The sequence below is a fragment of the Scyliorhinus canicula genome, chromosome 2, assembly GCF_902713615.1.
Source record: "Scyliorhinus canicula chromosome 2, sScyCan1.1, whole genome shotgun sequence".
NCBI classification, from domain to species: Eukaryota; Metazoa; Chordata; class Chondrichthyes; order Carcharhiniformes; family Scyliorhinidae; genus Scyliorhinus; species Scyliorhinus canicula.
This window is the reverse complement of record NC_052147.1, coordinates 112,570,055-112,586,481: the sequence shown is the minus strand read 5'-3', so window position 1 is coordinate 112,586,481 and position 16,427 is coordinate 112,570,055. Positions and strand designations below refer to the sequence as shown.

The window sequence follows — 16,427 nt, the reverse complement described above, 5'->3', positions numbered from 1 at the left end:
CAACACAAAATAAGATGCCGGGCATTCTGGCCGCTTGTCATTTCAACTAACCAGCTTACTTTCGTGCTCATACCTCTGTCCACAGTCTGCTACAATGTTCCAGTGAAGCTCAACTCTTCTGGTGGCTACAAAGGACATGGGGGATCGTCGATAGATTTCACCGTGGGCTTCATGGAATATGAATTCCCTCATTAAATGGGTGGCAGCTCACCCAATGGGAGATATATGGCGGGAACTTAAAACCCGCTCTTCCAGCAGAGACTAGCATCTCGTCACTGGGCCCTGGTCCCTGGGCTTGGATGTATATGTTATGGGATGTTATAAGCTGCGGCAATAGCCTTATTCATTATTAAGGGATTTGTTGTTGGAAGACTGACCTTGACAAAGTTATTGCACCAACACAAGTTGGAGTAACACACTTCATTTTCCGATTAGGCACTTTGGACTCAACATTGAGTTCAGCAACTTTAGACCATGAACTCCGTCCTCCATTTTGATTTTTCTCGTCCCCAAGTGCCACTCTGTATCTTGTTCTCATGTTTTTGCTTTCAAACAGAGCTGGCCTCTTTCCTGTTAACACAGTCTGTTATTTGCTTTCAGGCAACGCTGATCTTTATTCTGCTATTAACACACACCCTGGACCAATGCTTTGGTCGAGCATTCCGAGTGGAACTATTTAAAGCACTTGCACAATTAATTCATTTGGAAGCAAAAGGAAAGTTATGTTTACAAAAGTTGAGCCATTCTGTGGCAGCTAAATGCAATCTAGAGCCGGTTATGAGAGAAGGAATTCCTCTTGTGGAGTGTTATAAGAACATAAGAACTAGGAGCAGGAGTAGGCCATCTGGCCCCTCGAGCCTGCTCCGCCATTCAATGAAATCATGGCTGATCTTTTGTGGACTCAGCTCCACTTTCCGGCCCGAACACCATAACCATTAATCCCTTTATTCTTCAAAAAACTATCTATCTTTACCTTAGAAACATTTAATGAAGGAGCCTCAACTGCTTCACTGGGCAAGGAATTCCATAGATCCACAACCCTTTGGGTGAAGAAGTTCTTCCTAAACTCAGTCCTAAATCTACTTCCCCTTATTTTGAGGCTATGCTCCCTAGTTCTGCTTTCACCCACCAGTGAAAACAACCTGCCCGCATCTATCCTATCTGTTCCCTTCATAATTTTATGTGTTTTTATAAGATCCCCCCTCATCCTTCTAAATTCCAATGAGTATAGTCCCAGTCTACGCAATCTCTCCTCATAATCCAACCCGTTCAGCTCTGGGAATAACCTAGTGAATCTCCTCTGCACACCCTCCAGTGCCAGTACGTCCTTTCTCAAGTAAGGAGACCAAAACTGAACACAATACTCCAGGTATGGCCTCACTAACACCTTATACAATTGCAGCATAACCTCCCTGGTCTTAACCTCCATCCCTCTAGCAATGAAGGACAAAATTCCATTTGCCTTCTTAATCACCTGTTGCACCTGTAAACCAACATTTTGCGACTCATGCACTAGCACACCCTGGTCTCTCTGCACAGCAGAATGTTTTAATATTTTATCATTTAAATAATAATCCTGTTTGTTGTTATTCCTACCAAAATGGATAACCTCACATTGGTCAACATTGTATTCCATCTGCCAGACCCTAGACTATTCACTTAACCTATCCAAATCCCTCTGCAGACTTTCAGTAACGTCTGCACTTTTCGCTTTACCACTCATCTTAGAGTTGTCTGCAAACTTGGACACATTGCCCTTGGTCCCCAACTCCAAATCATCTATGTAAATTGTGAACAATTGTGGGCCCAACACTGATCCCTGAGGGACACCACTAGGTACTGATTGCCAACCAGAGAAACACCCATTAATCCCCACTCTTTGCTTTCTATTAATTAACCAATCCTCTATCCATGCTACTACTTTACCCTTAATACCATGCATCTTTATCTTATGCAGCAACCATTTGTGTGGCACCTTGTCAAAGGCTTTCTGGAAATCCAGATATACCACATCCATTGGCTCCCCGTTATCTACCGCACTGGTAATGTCCTCAGAAAATTCCACTAAATTAGTTAGGCACGACCTGTCCTTTATGAACCCATGCTGCGTCTGCCCAATGGGATAATTTCTATCCAGATGCCTCGCTATTTCTTCCTTGATGATAGATTCCAGCATCTTCCCTACTACCGAAGTTAAGCTCACTGGCCTATAATTACCCACTCTCTGCCTACCTCCTTTTTTAAACAGTGGTGTCACGTTTGCTAATTTCCAATCCGCCGGGACCACCCCAGAGTCTAGTGAATTTTGATAAATTATCACTAGTGCATTTGCAATTTCCCTAGCCATCTCTTTTAGCACTCTGGGATGCATTCCATCAGGGCCAGGAGACTTGTCTACCTTTAGCCCCATTAGCTTGCCCATCACTACCTCCTTAGTGATAACAATCATCTCAAGGCCCTCACCTGCCATAGCCTCATTTCTATCAGTCGCTGGCATGTTATTTGTGTCTTCCACTGTGAAGACCGACCCAAAAAACCTGTTCAATTCCTCAGCCATTTCCTCATCTCGCATTATTAAATCTCTCTTGTCATCCTCTAAAGGACCAATATTTATCTTCGCCACTCTTTTTTGTTTTATATATTTGAAGAAACTTTTACTATCTGTTTTTATATTCTGAGCAAGTTTACTCTCATAATCTATCTTACTCTTCTTTATAGCTTTTTTTAGTAGCTTTCCGTTGCCCACTAAAGATTTCCCAGTCCTCTAGTCTCCCACTAATCTTTGCCACTTTGTATGCTTTTTCCTTCAATTTGATACTCTCCCTTATTTCCTTAGATATCCACGGTCGATATTCCCTCTTTCTACCGTCCTTCCTTTTTGTTGGTATAAACCTTTGCTGAGCACTGTGAAAAATCGCTTGGAAGGTTCTCCACTGTTCCTCAACTGTTCCACCATAAAGTCTTTGCTTTGTTTTTTTTCCGCTCTAATGCCTTTTTATTTTCTGTACAGTGTTAGAAAAAAAGACTTGCATTTATATTGCGCTTCTGATGGCCACCAACAACTCAAAGCATTTTGCAGCTAATCTCGTTGCAATGTCGGAAACTTGGCAGCCAATTGGTCACAGCAAACTCCCACAAACAACAAATTGATAATGACCAGATAACTTGTTCTTGTGATATTGATTGAGGGATAAATATTGGCCAGGATGCCAGGGGAACTAGCATTGAAATAGTGCCATGGGACCTTTGACGTCCACGCGGGCAAACAGATGGGGCCTCGGATTTAATATCCAATCCAATACATAGCACCTCCAACAATCCCGCATTCCCTCGCTACTTCACTGGCGTGTCAGCCATGATTTTTGTGTTCAGGTTCAGGAATGGCCTTTGACTCCAGAGACTTGTTTAAATGGGGAATATTAATAATACGAATCCGGTGGCACAGTGGTTAGTACTGCTGCCTCACAGCGTCAAGGACCCGGGTTCAATTCCGTCCTTGGGTGACTGTCTGTGTGGAGTCTGCACGTTCTCCCCGTGTCTGTGTGGGTTTCCTCCGGGTGCTCCAATTTCCGCCCACAGCCCAAAGATGCGCAGGTGAGGTGGATTGGCCATGCAAAAATTGCCCCATAGTGTCTATAGATGGGGTTACAGGGATAGAGTGGGGGAGTGGGCCTAGGCAGGGATCCCTTTCAGAGGGTCGGTGCAGACTCAGTGGGCCGAATGGCCTCCTTCTGCACTGCGGGATTCTATGAAGAGTAGTAACTTCGGGAAATTATGTGGCCCAAGAATAAGGAAGTTAAATTATAACTAGCAGAATTGGTGTTATAAACCCAGAGGTGATTCATAATCAATTTATCAAGTATGTACATCAATGCAGAACCCACCCCTTACCGAGTTTGATAAGCAGCACTCCTAAACTTAGATTTGTAAGGTCATGTGTTCACAGCCTACTCTAAGAATTTAGGGAGCACATAATCCAGGCTAAGGGAGTGCTTCATTGTAGGCAGTGCTGTCTTTCAAAACAGAACATTAAACCAAGACCCCCATCTGCCCTCTCAGTTGCATGTGAAATGGTGCTATTTGAAGAAAGGTCAAGAAGTAGTATCCTAGCCGATATTCATGCTGCAGTCAACATGATTAATCCATTTATCTGCTCCTTTAATTCAATGTTGTTTCTGGGACTTCATTGTATGTCAATTGATTGCCATGTTTCTACATTGCAGCAATGACTACATTTCAAATGTAATTAATTGGCTTTCATGAGCTTTGGAACATTCGTAGATAGGTTGCAATAGATGCTGCATAAAGCAAGTTCCTTTCTGAATTCCAGCTTGCAGCAGTTGGGAGCTTCAATGGTCTCACAAGGTCAGTAACCCAACAAAGAAAAATATTACAAAATAATATTAAAGTCAGCTAGCCAAACGCAAAAATATTAGATTTGTGAAATTGCCTACTTTTAAAGGAAGTAATACCTTGCATTTATATAACTTAGATGATTGCTCTCTCCCCCACACCCCCCAACAACCACAACCCATCACTCCTTGTGGCAGATATGAATTCAGTGATTGGACAGTTTTCCCCTGTTTCCTCCAGTGTTACTAAGGTCACACCTGGATTAATGTGTTATTGTCAAGGGCAGTCATTCTCACCTCGCCGTTGGAATTTAGTTTATGCCCATATTTGGACCAAGGCTGTAATGAGGTCCGGCGACTAGTGGATCTAGGAAAATCCTAAGTGAGAATTGGTGATCAGGTTATAGGTGAGAAAGTGCCACTTGACACCTGGTTGACAACATAGTTTCTAGTGATTGGAATAGGCTGGTAGGGCAATAATTGGTTGGCTTGGATTTGCCTTGGTCTTAATTGACCATACATTCCTGAACTCTCTTCCATCTTGTTTGGTAGACATTTTGTCTAATTTTTATGTTTCTGTGATCTTGATAAAACATATTCCAACTAACCATCTGCTTACCAACCCAACCTTCTTGGGTTATTATGTAAGGACGCTGTTCCAGGATTTCACCGTCATCTTGCCCCAGCCCCCTACACATCCACACATGATCCCCTCCACCACATCCCACTGAATGTTAACCAGTGCAACCTTCAGGATATGGAGGTTGGTCTGAGTTGACTGTATGTAACAGTCCTTCCTATTTAGTTCCTTTGTTCCCATTTCTTTTATGTTATTTTATTATTTTGGTCCGTGGACACATAATTGGAATATGCTTTTAAGCAGAAGCCTCAAGGTTGAAGCAGCGTACTTTACAGGACACTGTATTCCCAGGTTTTGTATTTAGCCAGACTCCTCGGAACTGAATGGATCTTAGGAACCAGGTTTGGAGGGAGTCGGATCGATTGGTTAACTGGCAACTGGTGGGTTGCCAGGGACAGTGTTCTGCCTGACAACGGTCAGTGATTGGTTCCTGTATGATGCTTTCTGATAGAACTGAGCAGAAGTGTTAAGACCTTGGGAGTGAAAGGAACTCTCTCTCTCTCTCCCCCATTGTTGAAGTGAATGAACTGCTCTATTGTTCAGAAAGCAGCGAGTACCGTACTTTCCGGACTATAAAGCGCACCTGACTATAAGCCGCACCCACTGATTTTGAATTTTTTTTTTATTTTGAACATAAATAAGCCGCACACGTATATAAGCCGCAGGTGCTTACCGGTACATTGAAACAAATGAGCTTTACACAGGCTTTAACGAAATACGGCTTGTAACAAAAATAAAAAATTAGCGGTAAAGAATAGCCTACCAAGAAAGTCATTGGTCACTGTGGAGCGAAATCAATCCGATTAAGCTCTTAAGATTAACATAGAATCATCAGTTTGAAACATTAAAAATAAATAAATCATGTGTAAAAAGAAGTATTTTATTACTGATCGTAATCAAGATATCACCAACCCAGGTGATCAGAGTCACTATCCTCCTCTTGTGCACTGAAACCACTGAAGTCATCTCCTTCAGTGTCAGAGTTGAATAGCCTCAGAATTGCTTCATCCGATGTTGGATTGTTTTCATTGTCGCTCTCATCACTTTCATCCGGAGGCAAATTTCCCGCTGAGCTCATGCTGCCCTCTTCAACACGCAGCAATCCAGCTTTTCGAAACCCGTTGATGATAGTGGATTTTTTAACAATGCTCCACGCTGTCAGGACCCACTGGCAGACTTGACCATAAGTTGCTCTTCGCATGCGGCCCGTTTTAGTGAAGGATTTCTCCCCACTTGTCATCCAAGCCTCCCACTGAACACGAAGCGCCACCTTAAATGCACGATTTAAACTGATGTCGAGTGGCTGTAAATACTTTGTTGTGCCCCCAGGAATCACAGCTGGAATTGAGTTTGTCCTCTTGATGGCTTCTTTCACAGAATCTGTTATGTGGGCCCTCATGCTGTCCAAAACGAGCAATGCCTTGTTCCTGTGAAAGAATCCTCCCGGTCGCTTGCCGTAGCACTCCGTATGCCATTCATGCATTAGGCTTTCCGTCATCCATCCTTTCTTGTTGACTTTCACAACAATTCCTGTAGGGAATTTTTCTTTTGGTATCGTCGTGCGTTTAAAAATCACCATCGGTGGAAGCTTTTCTCCCGATGCCGTGCAACTCAGAACACAGGTGAAGTGCGTTTTTTCATGCCCAGTTGTTTTCAGCATGACGGATGATTCACCTTTCCTGTTGACAGTCCGAGTGAGAGGCAGGTCAAATGTCAGAGGAACCTCATCCATATTTATGATATTGTGTGGGCCAATGGAATGCTCTGCTATCATTGCATCAGTGAATTTGCGGAAGTTTGAAATTTTTTCCTCGTAGTCGGGAGGGAGCTGCTGACACAAACTCGTCCGTACCCTGATGGACAGGCCTTTACGTCTCATAAATCTGAGACACCACGATGGTCCACCTCTAAAATTCTCAAACTTCATTGCGGTGGCGATTGTTTTGGCTTTCAGTCGGATCTGTACAGTTGAAACACCTCGGCCGTCTGCTCTCTGCATGTTGACCCAGTCTTCGAGCTCATTTTCTAGTTCGGGCCATCTGCTTTTCTTCCCTCTGAAAGCTTTAGTTGTCTTTTTGCACTGAGTCAATTCCTCACGCTGCTGTTTCCAACGTCTTATCATCGACTCATTAAGACCAAGCTCTAGTGCAGCAGCTCTATTTCCTTTCCCAACAGCCAGATCGATCGCCCTCAACTTGAAAGCTGCATCATATGCATTTCTCCGTGTCTTTGCCATGATGAGGGTGACAAAATGACTACCGTAATCAGAATGATGGGATGTTTGAGCGCGCTCGATTTAATCTAAACAGTAAACTAAAAAGTTACATTGTTTTACCTTGACCCATTACGCAATTTCATTGGTTTAGTGAAAAGAAAGCGGGAAAAATCCATAAATAAGCCGCGTCGTTGTATAAGCCGCGAGGTTCGAAACGTGTGAAATAAGTCGCGGCTTATAGTCCGGAAAGTACGGTACCTGGCACATCCATTGCTATGACATTATGTTAGGCTGCCGGACCAGACCTCGGTGTATTTTAGGAAACTGGACAAGAAACGCCAACAATTTTGCCACTTTTAAACTGTGAGGAAGGGATACTTCACCACCAGGAGTAATTCCAATGACAGACAGGGATTTTTTATATATTAAAACAAATTTTATTCTTAACACAGAACCAACTACATTAACGCACGTAAAATAGCTTACAATTAATAGTAAAGCTATTCTTAACAATAAAGTGAATTACTTTAACTTCTAACTGATACTTTCTCAACCTCCAATTAAGCAAAGCATATTACAAGTCAAAAGCCACTTGTAAATAAAGTTAGCAAACACAGAGATACTTGTTGTCCTATGTATCAAGAATTGCTTTCAGCAAAGGAGAGACATGAGTTTCAAGTCCCTCTGTCTTTTGCAGACTAAAAGATAAACAGCTTGCTGCAGATCTGGCTCCTCCCATTAATACATCATCTCTATCTCACTCGGATCCCATGACCCTGTTTACCTAAGTCTAAACACAATTCCTTTAATTATCTAAACTCTTGGAGAGTCTTCTTTCTACAAGCAAAATGCTATTAGCCCTGTATAGGTACAGAAGTGAACGGTGAGAATCAATGATTATCTTACTTTTACAACATCTTAATTGCATCTTTTGCAGGCACACTGTCTCCCTGTATGTTAAACCAGAATTTATAAAAACTTTACTGCAACAGATACAATATATATAACAATTTCCTACATTCATCACACCTGGAATGATGTTATGTCTGCAGGAAAAATATACGACCTTGCCAAAGAAAACTATCTCAAACCTGGAAGGAAGAAGTATCAGAATGAAAGCTGAACTCCAGAAAGACACAAACTGGAAGTCATCTAAGTTCATCAAAGATCTTTCTCATTTTATTTAATTAATATTTTATTTCCCTTTCCACCACCCTTTCCCCTCTGTTGTTTGTCTGTGTGTGTCGAGAGAGTGGGTGTAGTTTGTAAGGGGTGGTTAGGGTATTGGATAGTCAATTCCATTTTCTGTTTGTTTAATTATAATACTGTACAAAAGTTGCACATCTGGTGACTGCGGTTTATTTGGATCAGCCATGAGCCTCGGGTATTTTCAATAAAATCAAATTTTACTTGTATTGCACCTCCGGGTGCATTGGGCTGGAATTGACCATGCACAAGCCCAGAGTGTTGTGACAAGTGGGTAAGGACAGGATTGGATTCAGCTATGACGCCCTCCACCATCTGCTAGCCTGCTTGTAGTCACTATTGATGCCCATGCATGAACGTGGGCAAACTGGGTGAGGTGCAGAAGGCCAGCCACCAACTCTGTATCAGAGTGAGGGAGAGAAACAGCAGAAAGCATTTTGTTTTAAAAAGGTGTGCGGCAGCACGGTGGCACAATGGGTTAGCACTGCTGCCTCACAGCGCCGAGGTCCCAGGTTCGATCCCGGCTCTGGGTCATGTCCGTATTGAGTTTGCATATTCTCCCTGTGTTTGGGTGGGTTTCACCCCACAACCCAAAGATGTGCTAGTTAGGTAGATTGGGCACGCTAAATTGCCCCTTAATTGGAAAAAATGAACTGGGTACTCTAAATTTTTTTTTTTTTAAATGTGCTGAAAATGAGATCCCTTTGAGTTGAAAGTTAAAGTTTGTACGCTTGGCAATTTTCCTCCTGCTAAATCAATTGTAAATGTTCTTCTGAAACTGGGATCTGCTAGTCGTGACCAGTGCAGTTTGCTGATATTATACTATAAAACAACAAGACAAATAGCCATCAAACAATCCAACCTTGGAATGTGTGAGGAACGTGCCAACATCCAGTCCGTTCCAGGTAAGTACATCGTAATCCCTCCCTTAATTGTACTCTGGTTTGTGAATCATTTCCAATCCTGGTGCCCCCTCCTCGCGCCTCCCTAATCCTAAATGTGTGCAGATGTCTTTGTGGCACTCCATGCTGCAGCTGTGAATTGAGTTACAAGCAGGTGAATTGGGATCTTCAGGTTGGCAGTGCCTGCCTCATCGTGTTTACAAAGTGAAAGGGTGCTTCTCAAATCCTTTATCAAATTGTTGGATGAAAGGAGCCTTAGAAAAACCGCTCGGTTAACATTGTTTAGTGAGTATGCTTAGCCTAGTGCACCTTGAAGCAAGTTTTCTCCAGGATCTGATTGTTTAAAATGATAGAGGTTTGGTGATTGTCAGTCTACTGTTGATTGAATGGCTCCATCAAGTCTGATTCCTTAGTAAAAAGAAGAAGGTGCTTGTAAGTCTAATTCTGATTTCTGATCTCAAAAGGCCTGCATGAAAGCTATCTTTTTTCTTTCAAAACGCAATGTGTACAGTGTGATCGTTCAAAGCAATGTTATATTCTGTTTCCTGTCAAATACAGATGACTTTGAAAAATCTGCCGTTGGTTACATTCTTGAGAACTAAATAATGCTTGTTGGAGAATGTTGATAAGGATGAATCAGAGCCCACTCGTCCCTGGAACAAATGAAAATTTTGACCTAGATCTTAGAATGCTTAAGGACTTCAGTAACACTAAATATTGTTGCTCGTTCTGGTGAGTGTGCTTAACACTCAATTGGCTCTGTTTTATTCCTTAGCCCTAGAGTCGCCAGGTATCTTTATGATACCGCCACGAGGTTCAAGTTGAAGGTCAGATCAATGACTCAATACACCAGTTAGTAAGTTCAAACAAGGCACGTTTATTATTACACAGTTATTTACTACTCATGCATACAATGCTAAGACTAAACTATTCCTACCACTACTAGGCCAATACTTATCTGGAATAAGGGAACTGCCGGATCAGGGAACAATGGCCTCTTGCTCTGTCCTGGATCCGCAGGCTTCCAGTTGGTGTGGACTAAAGGGGTCAGGAGTGTCTATTCTCGTAGCGGGCGTGGTATGACACTTGTCGGTGTAGCAATTGGCCAGGCCTCTCCTTCTCACGTTCAAGTTCTTAGAGAGCTGCTGCAAAGGTGTTCTGCTGGGAGGGCCGGCTAAGAGAGAGAGCGAACTTGGGATCTGTCCTTTATAGGTCCCAGGGGCTTCGCGCCCATCTGGGCGGCCCCTATACCTGCTTGCAATCGATTGGACCTCATACCAATCGATTGGTTTGAATTCCCCAATACTGGGGCTGTTTCCCGATCGCTGGGTGGTTCTTGGGGCTGTTGTAACTTATTGTCCGGGACTCCTGCTGGCGCCTAAGAGTCTGGCTTGACCTTTGTTATTCTCGATTGTGTCCATTGTGCCCGGGAATCACCGGGAATCGCTCAATTAGTATGCAAACTTGTTAGTTTCAATGCTGTCTGGTTTCTTCGCAGGCAGAATACACAGAGATTCTGCAGCCTGCTTGTCTTTCTGACATTGTCCAATTTTCCCTGCATGCACTTCAGTTCTCCATTTTATGTCGGGAAGTGGCCAGCTTCGGTGGCTACAGTCTGGAACTGGGAAGGGGATGCAGGCAAGAACTGTGCAGGAAAACAAAGGTCATTCTGTCATACATGAACTTTGGGGAAATGGTGCTAAATAATTGTTTTGGATTTCCTTGATGCATTGTCACCTAAATCACTAAGAAAACAGAGGGAGATAGATAACTTAACAGAAAAAGCCTGATCCTGCAGTACAGTCTATGCTTTACTGTGCAGTCAGGCAGCTTGTGTTCAACAAGCATAAAGTCAGGATTTTGATAGACACAGCATCTGCAGTTCCAAATCTTGAGCTGATAAGGGGGCATTTGAGTCATCGCCTTTGTACAATTTCTTTTTTGGGAAGACTGAATGACACCTTTCTCTAGTCAGTCTAGTTAATCTATCAGGTAATAAGATATTCATGCCCTCATGAACAGATGCAGAGATGTGTGGAAGTGAAGCTCAGTGCCTCTTGGAAAAGTACACTCTAATTCTTCAGGGAACACGTTACCTGGAAGGGTCTGTCGGCCGAGTCAGTGAGCTCTACCATTCTCAAATTATCACTTCTACCACCATGATTTATTCCCAGAGAAAAAAATAATGATGCGAGCACTTACTGTGCGCAGAATACTTATCTTTTTGACACTGCTCAGTTATTCTGATTCCTTATTAATGAGGATCACCAGTAGCTAACCTGTGGAATTTAACTTCTGGTTCTAAGAATGTTTTTAAAAATGAAACAATGTAGTGTCATCAATTTGAGAGATGCCAGTGTGAAAGGAACAAAACACTCTTCCATTTTGGTCAACTCATTCATTTACAGATGGCGTTTAGCCTGCATTTGACGCAGTATAAAGTTTTCTGAACTCTGTTCCAGCCACAACCTGAGCACAGCAGCCCTGCTGCACCTTGTTGACTCCCTCCATTGCCTACGTCAGTCAACCTTCAGTCGAATTGTCAATTTGGTCACAATTTCTTGTCAAATTAACCGTTGCGGCCCCTAAACACATCAGATAGTTTGTTTTTGTTTTAAAAACGTAAGTAATACTGTCAAATAAGGACTATTGTGAATTCCTTCATGCCATAATGATGACTTTAAATGGAGTTTAGGATAGGTTTAATCCAGTTCTTCATGGGTTTCAACTCATAGCTACAAATAATTCCTTTTTAGTCATTCATGGCATTTGGGAATCCCTGGCTGGGTCCACATTTATTGTCCATCTGAAAGGCTTGTTATTTCCTTCCTTAACAGGCATTAATGAACCAGATGATTTTTATGACAACCGCCAATGGTTTCATGGTCATCATTGGATTATTAATTCCAGTTTTTATCTTGAATTTAAATTTCACCATCTGCCATGGTGGGATTCGAACTGGGTCTCTGGATTGCTCGACACTTTATCACCCCCTCCTATGGCACCCAATTGCCTCAAAAAGACCATTAAGAATGACTGTTGCAGGAAATTAAAATAATCTAACTGATATTTCGATAGAGTTGGGACCAAGATACTGAGGCAGAGTAAGTTGCGTGGGGGAAAAATGCTAAACTGGATGCAATCTTTCTTACATAAATTAAGCTTCAAAATACATTTTTAAAATCTAATTTTAGAAAAACTGCTGTGTTAATCTGGCTCTCCAGGGGAGGTTTTGAATGGACACACTTCTTCACAAGGAGGGGTGAATTAACCTCAGAGAAATGGGTGTGCCAATAGTAGGCTTCCCTCATAATTCAAGATTAGTGAGTGGGCAAGAAAAAGAATGAGCATAACAGCTGTCTCTATCCTTTGAAGGGAGGAGAATATGTGTCACAGAGTACATCCCAGGGCCGGTTTAGCTCAGTTGGCTGGGCAGCTGGTTTGGGATGCAGCGTGAGACCAAAAGCACAGGTTCAACTCCTGTACCAACTGAGGTTAGTCATGAAGGCTCTGCCTTCTCAACCTTGCTCCTTACCTGAAATGTGGTGATCCTCGGGTTAAATTACTGCCAGTCAGCTCTCCCCCTCAAAGGGGAAAGCAACCTTTGGTCATCTGGGACTATGGCAACTTCACTTTACTTTTATATCCCAGGCAAAAAGCTTGTTCCTGGAGTCTTTTAACACGAGAGGCTGTTGTGTTGCAGCTACCACACAATTGTGACTGAACAGGAAACTCCTGCCCACCATACTGGAAGGATTTACAGGTTGACAATCAACCCTTTTGGCTACACTATGATCACACCTTCCTTGGCCATCAGGCCTGGGGTGGAACCCAACCCCAGAGCCTCTGGCCTTGAGGCAGGGACACTAGCCACTGCTCCAAAAGACCTCCCTACAACAGGGCAATGCCATTATCAAAGCATTGTATTAAAAAAAAAGGGCAAACATAGATTGCATTGGAACCTGGCTGAGGTTGTCACATCGAACTTACCTTCCACTACTTACCTTACCACTACTTCTAATTCATTCACTTCTTGTCTAATTCATAGGCGTTGACTTCAAAATGAAGACAATAGATGTGGACGGAATCAAGGTGCGAATACAGATATGGTAAGTTCACAAAAGATTAGCTACAACTGAGCACTTGCTTTTCAGTAAATTGCTGCAATATAAGCTAAGTGGCTAAAAGAAATTTAACAATTGAAACGCTTTCCTGATCGGCTTACCATTCAATATTGCCATTTTGTTTATTGCTGTCAAAAATTAAAATAAGCGACTTGCATTTTACAGACAATAAGATTGTGGCAAAGTGGTTAGCACTGCTGTCTCACAGCACCAGGGACCCGGGTTCAATTCTGGCCCTGGGTGACTGTCTGGATGGAGTCTGCACGTTCTCCCCGTGTTTGCGAGGGCTTCCTTTGGATGCTCTGGTTTCCTCCCACAGTCCAAAGATGTGCAGGTTAGGCCAAGGGAGGGCAGAGGAGTGGGCCTAGGTAAAGTGCTCTTTCGGAGGGTCGGTGCAGACTCGGTGAGTCGAATGGCCCTCTTCTGCACTGTAGGGATTCTATGGATTCAGCCTAGATGGCAGTAACAGTGTTACCACTGACCTCAGTACCTTTAGGTTTGGCATCTCTATCCAGTAATATTTGCAGCTGTGAGACCATCAGATGAGAGCAGGATTAGGTATGGCCGATGCCCCATGTAGTCAAATAGCTGACCAGCACTTACTATCGAGGCTCACCTGTAAATAGTGGTCAGATAGGTGAAATACCTGGTGATGCCTAGTGCCTATCAGTACCTTGGGGGAGATGATGGGCAGGAGGAACATTATAGTGCAGCAACTTTCCACGATTTAATGTAAGCAAGGTCAAAATAGGATGAAACATGATTCAACTACTTTTTATTGGGCTGTGAGCATCATTGGCAAGGGCAGCATTTGTTGCCCATCTCTAATTGCCCATGAACTGCGTGGCGTGCTGGGACATTTCAGAGGGACAGTTAAGGGTCAATCACGTTACTGTCTGGATTCGGAGTCAGAGGTAAGGATGGCAGATTTCCTACCAAAAAGTGATTTAGTGTGCTAGATAGATTTTTACAACAATTGATAGCTTCATGGGCAAGATTTTAAAATGAATAATTGATTTTAAGTTCCACCAGCTGTGGTGATGGCATTTGAACCCATGTCCCCAGGATTACTACTCCAGTAACATTATCACTTCACCATTGTCTCCCCTACATAAACTAGCTCAAGCAGAATGGGCTGAATGGCCTCCTTCTGTACTGTACGTCTCTAATTCGGTCTCCGGTTCTGTGAAGTTCAAACTGGGATTATTGAAATTTCTTTACAATGGTCCGTGAAGCTTGGAGGGATAGGTTGCTGTACAATTCGTGGTTTCTTCAGATCACAAAAGATTGCAACATTGGTGAAACCAGAGTCCCTACTTTGCAGAAGGAGGCCATTCGGCCCATCATGTCTGCACTACCTGACCAACAGCACCCTACCTAGGCCCACTCCCCCACCCTATTCCCATGACCCCATCTAGCCGGCACATCTTTGGACTGTAGGAAGAAACCAGAGCACTAGGAGGAAACCCACGCAGACACGGGGAGAATGTGCAAACTCCACTCAGTCACCCAAGGCTGGAATTGAATGGTGAAGTCCTAATTGTGAGCGGTAAAATAAAAAATGTGTACAGAAAGGACCAAATAAATGTAGCTCACTCTGAAAGGAAGGGAGGGAGACAAGATGTTATAAACATTTTGAAAACTGCTGCCATATTTGGGGACCCAATGCTGTTATATAATCTCATTGCGTGAGAATGCTGTGTAGGAGTTTCGCCAATTGAATCCTGCCACAGTTACACAGGACATCTGTTCAATATTTGACAGTCCCTCCCTTTAGCGAAACACAGTGACAACCAGTTTTCATTTATTCCTGCCTTAAAGGGGAGAGGGGGCCATCAGGGGGAGAAAAATAAAACTGATTCCAAGGGATTAAAATGACTAATTAGCTGGAAAGAATTTTTGGTTGAAGTCTTGCAATGTTGATTATCTTTCTCCTACACTTGTGAACAGGACAGGTCATGCTGGCAGTGAATGCTAGAATTCTGGGTTCTGCTCAGTTGAGATGGCTCAACCATATGCCTTCTCAGAAAGGCATCAGTTGAGAGATGCCACTGTCCTTCCTGAGAACAGGGCTCTGAGGGAATGAATGTAGCCGCTCTTCCCACATAAATCCCAGCAACGGATTTCAGAATGTTATCAGTGAAGGCCCAGGGGCAGATTGCCTGTTTATTCTTCATCACATCACTTCAGCACAGCAGCAATATGAGAGACATCGGAACAAGTTTTATGCAAAACCGCAAAGGATTTATTTTCTGTTTCTACACAATCCCGGGGATCATTGCCACTGACACCATAAGAATTGCAAACAAAAACGGCGGGAGGGGGGGTGCAGTGGTTAGCACTGCTGCCTCACGCCGCCGTGAACCCGGGTTCGATCCCGGCCCGGGGTCACTGCTGTCTGAAGTTTGCACATTCTCCCCGTGTCTGCGTGGGTTTTGCCCCCACAACCCAAACGTTGTGCAGGGTAGGTCGATTGGCCACACGAAAACAAATTGCCCCTTAATTGCAAAAATAAAAAGAATTGCAAAAAAACGCTACCTCCTCTGGAATCTCTTTGGGAACTCCTACAATCCTGAGTACACATTTCATTCAGTTTGATGAGGAATGTTGTCTTTAATTGCAGCAGCAACACTCATTTGTGACTGCCATGAAAAATTCTAAGCCTGGTTGTGTATTTTGGATAAATTCAATTTTGCAAATAGGAATTATTTCACTTTTACACAAATTCAGAGGCATTCTTCATTCAGTATTCTCCTCAAGCCGTGGGATTTCTCTGTTCTTTTTGTTCCTGTTGTATTTCTGTCTTTGGCGTTGTGAATGGCAAAGTCACATGTTCCCTTGTTGGAACCTGATTGGTTGTTCTGTAAAGACAGACAGGATATTTGACGTCAATTCATTTATTCTGTGAGCTCGTCGTCTACGTCCTTCACAACCTAATATCACTTCTGTCACTCCACACTCTGAACCCAGCTGCTGACCAAGTACAAC

At 43.1% G+C, this 16,427-nt stretch overlaps 1 protein-coding gene across 2 annotated transcripts in view; it reads left to right on the top strand.

The window, feature by feature from the left end:
• rab15 (RAB15, member RAS oncogene family) overlaps positions 1-16,427 on the top strand; it is a 202,696-nt gene that overhangs the window by 98,465 nt on the left and 87,804 nt on the right. For both annotated transcript variants that reach the window (XM_038785072.1, XM_038785064.1), the window contains exon 2: positions 13,364-13,424. In XM_038785072.1, coding sequence (XP_038641000.1) covers positions 13,364-13,424 — 61 coding nt within the window. The remainder of the gene's footprint in view (positions 1-13,363; positions 13,425-16,427) is intronic.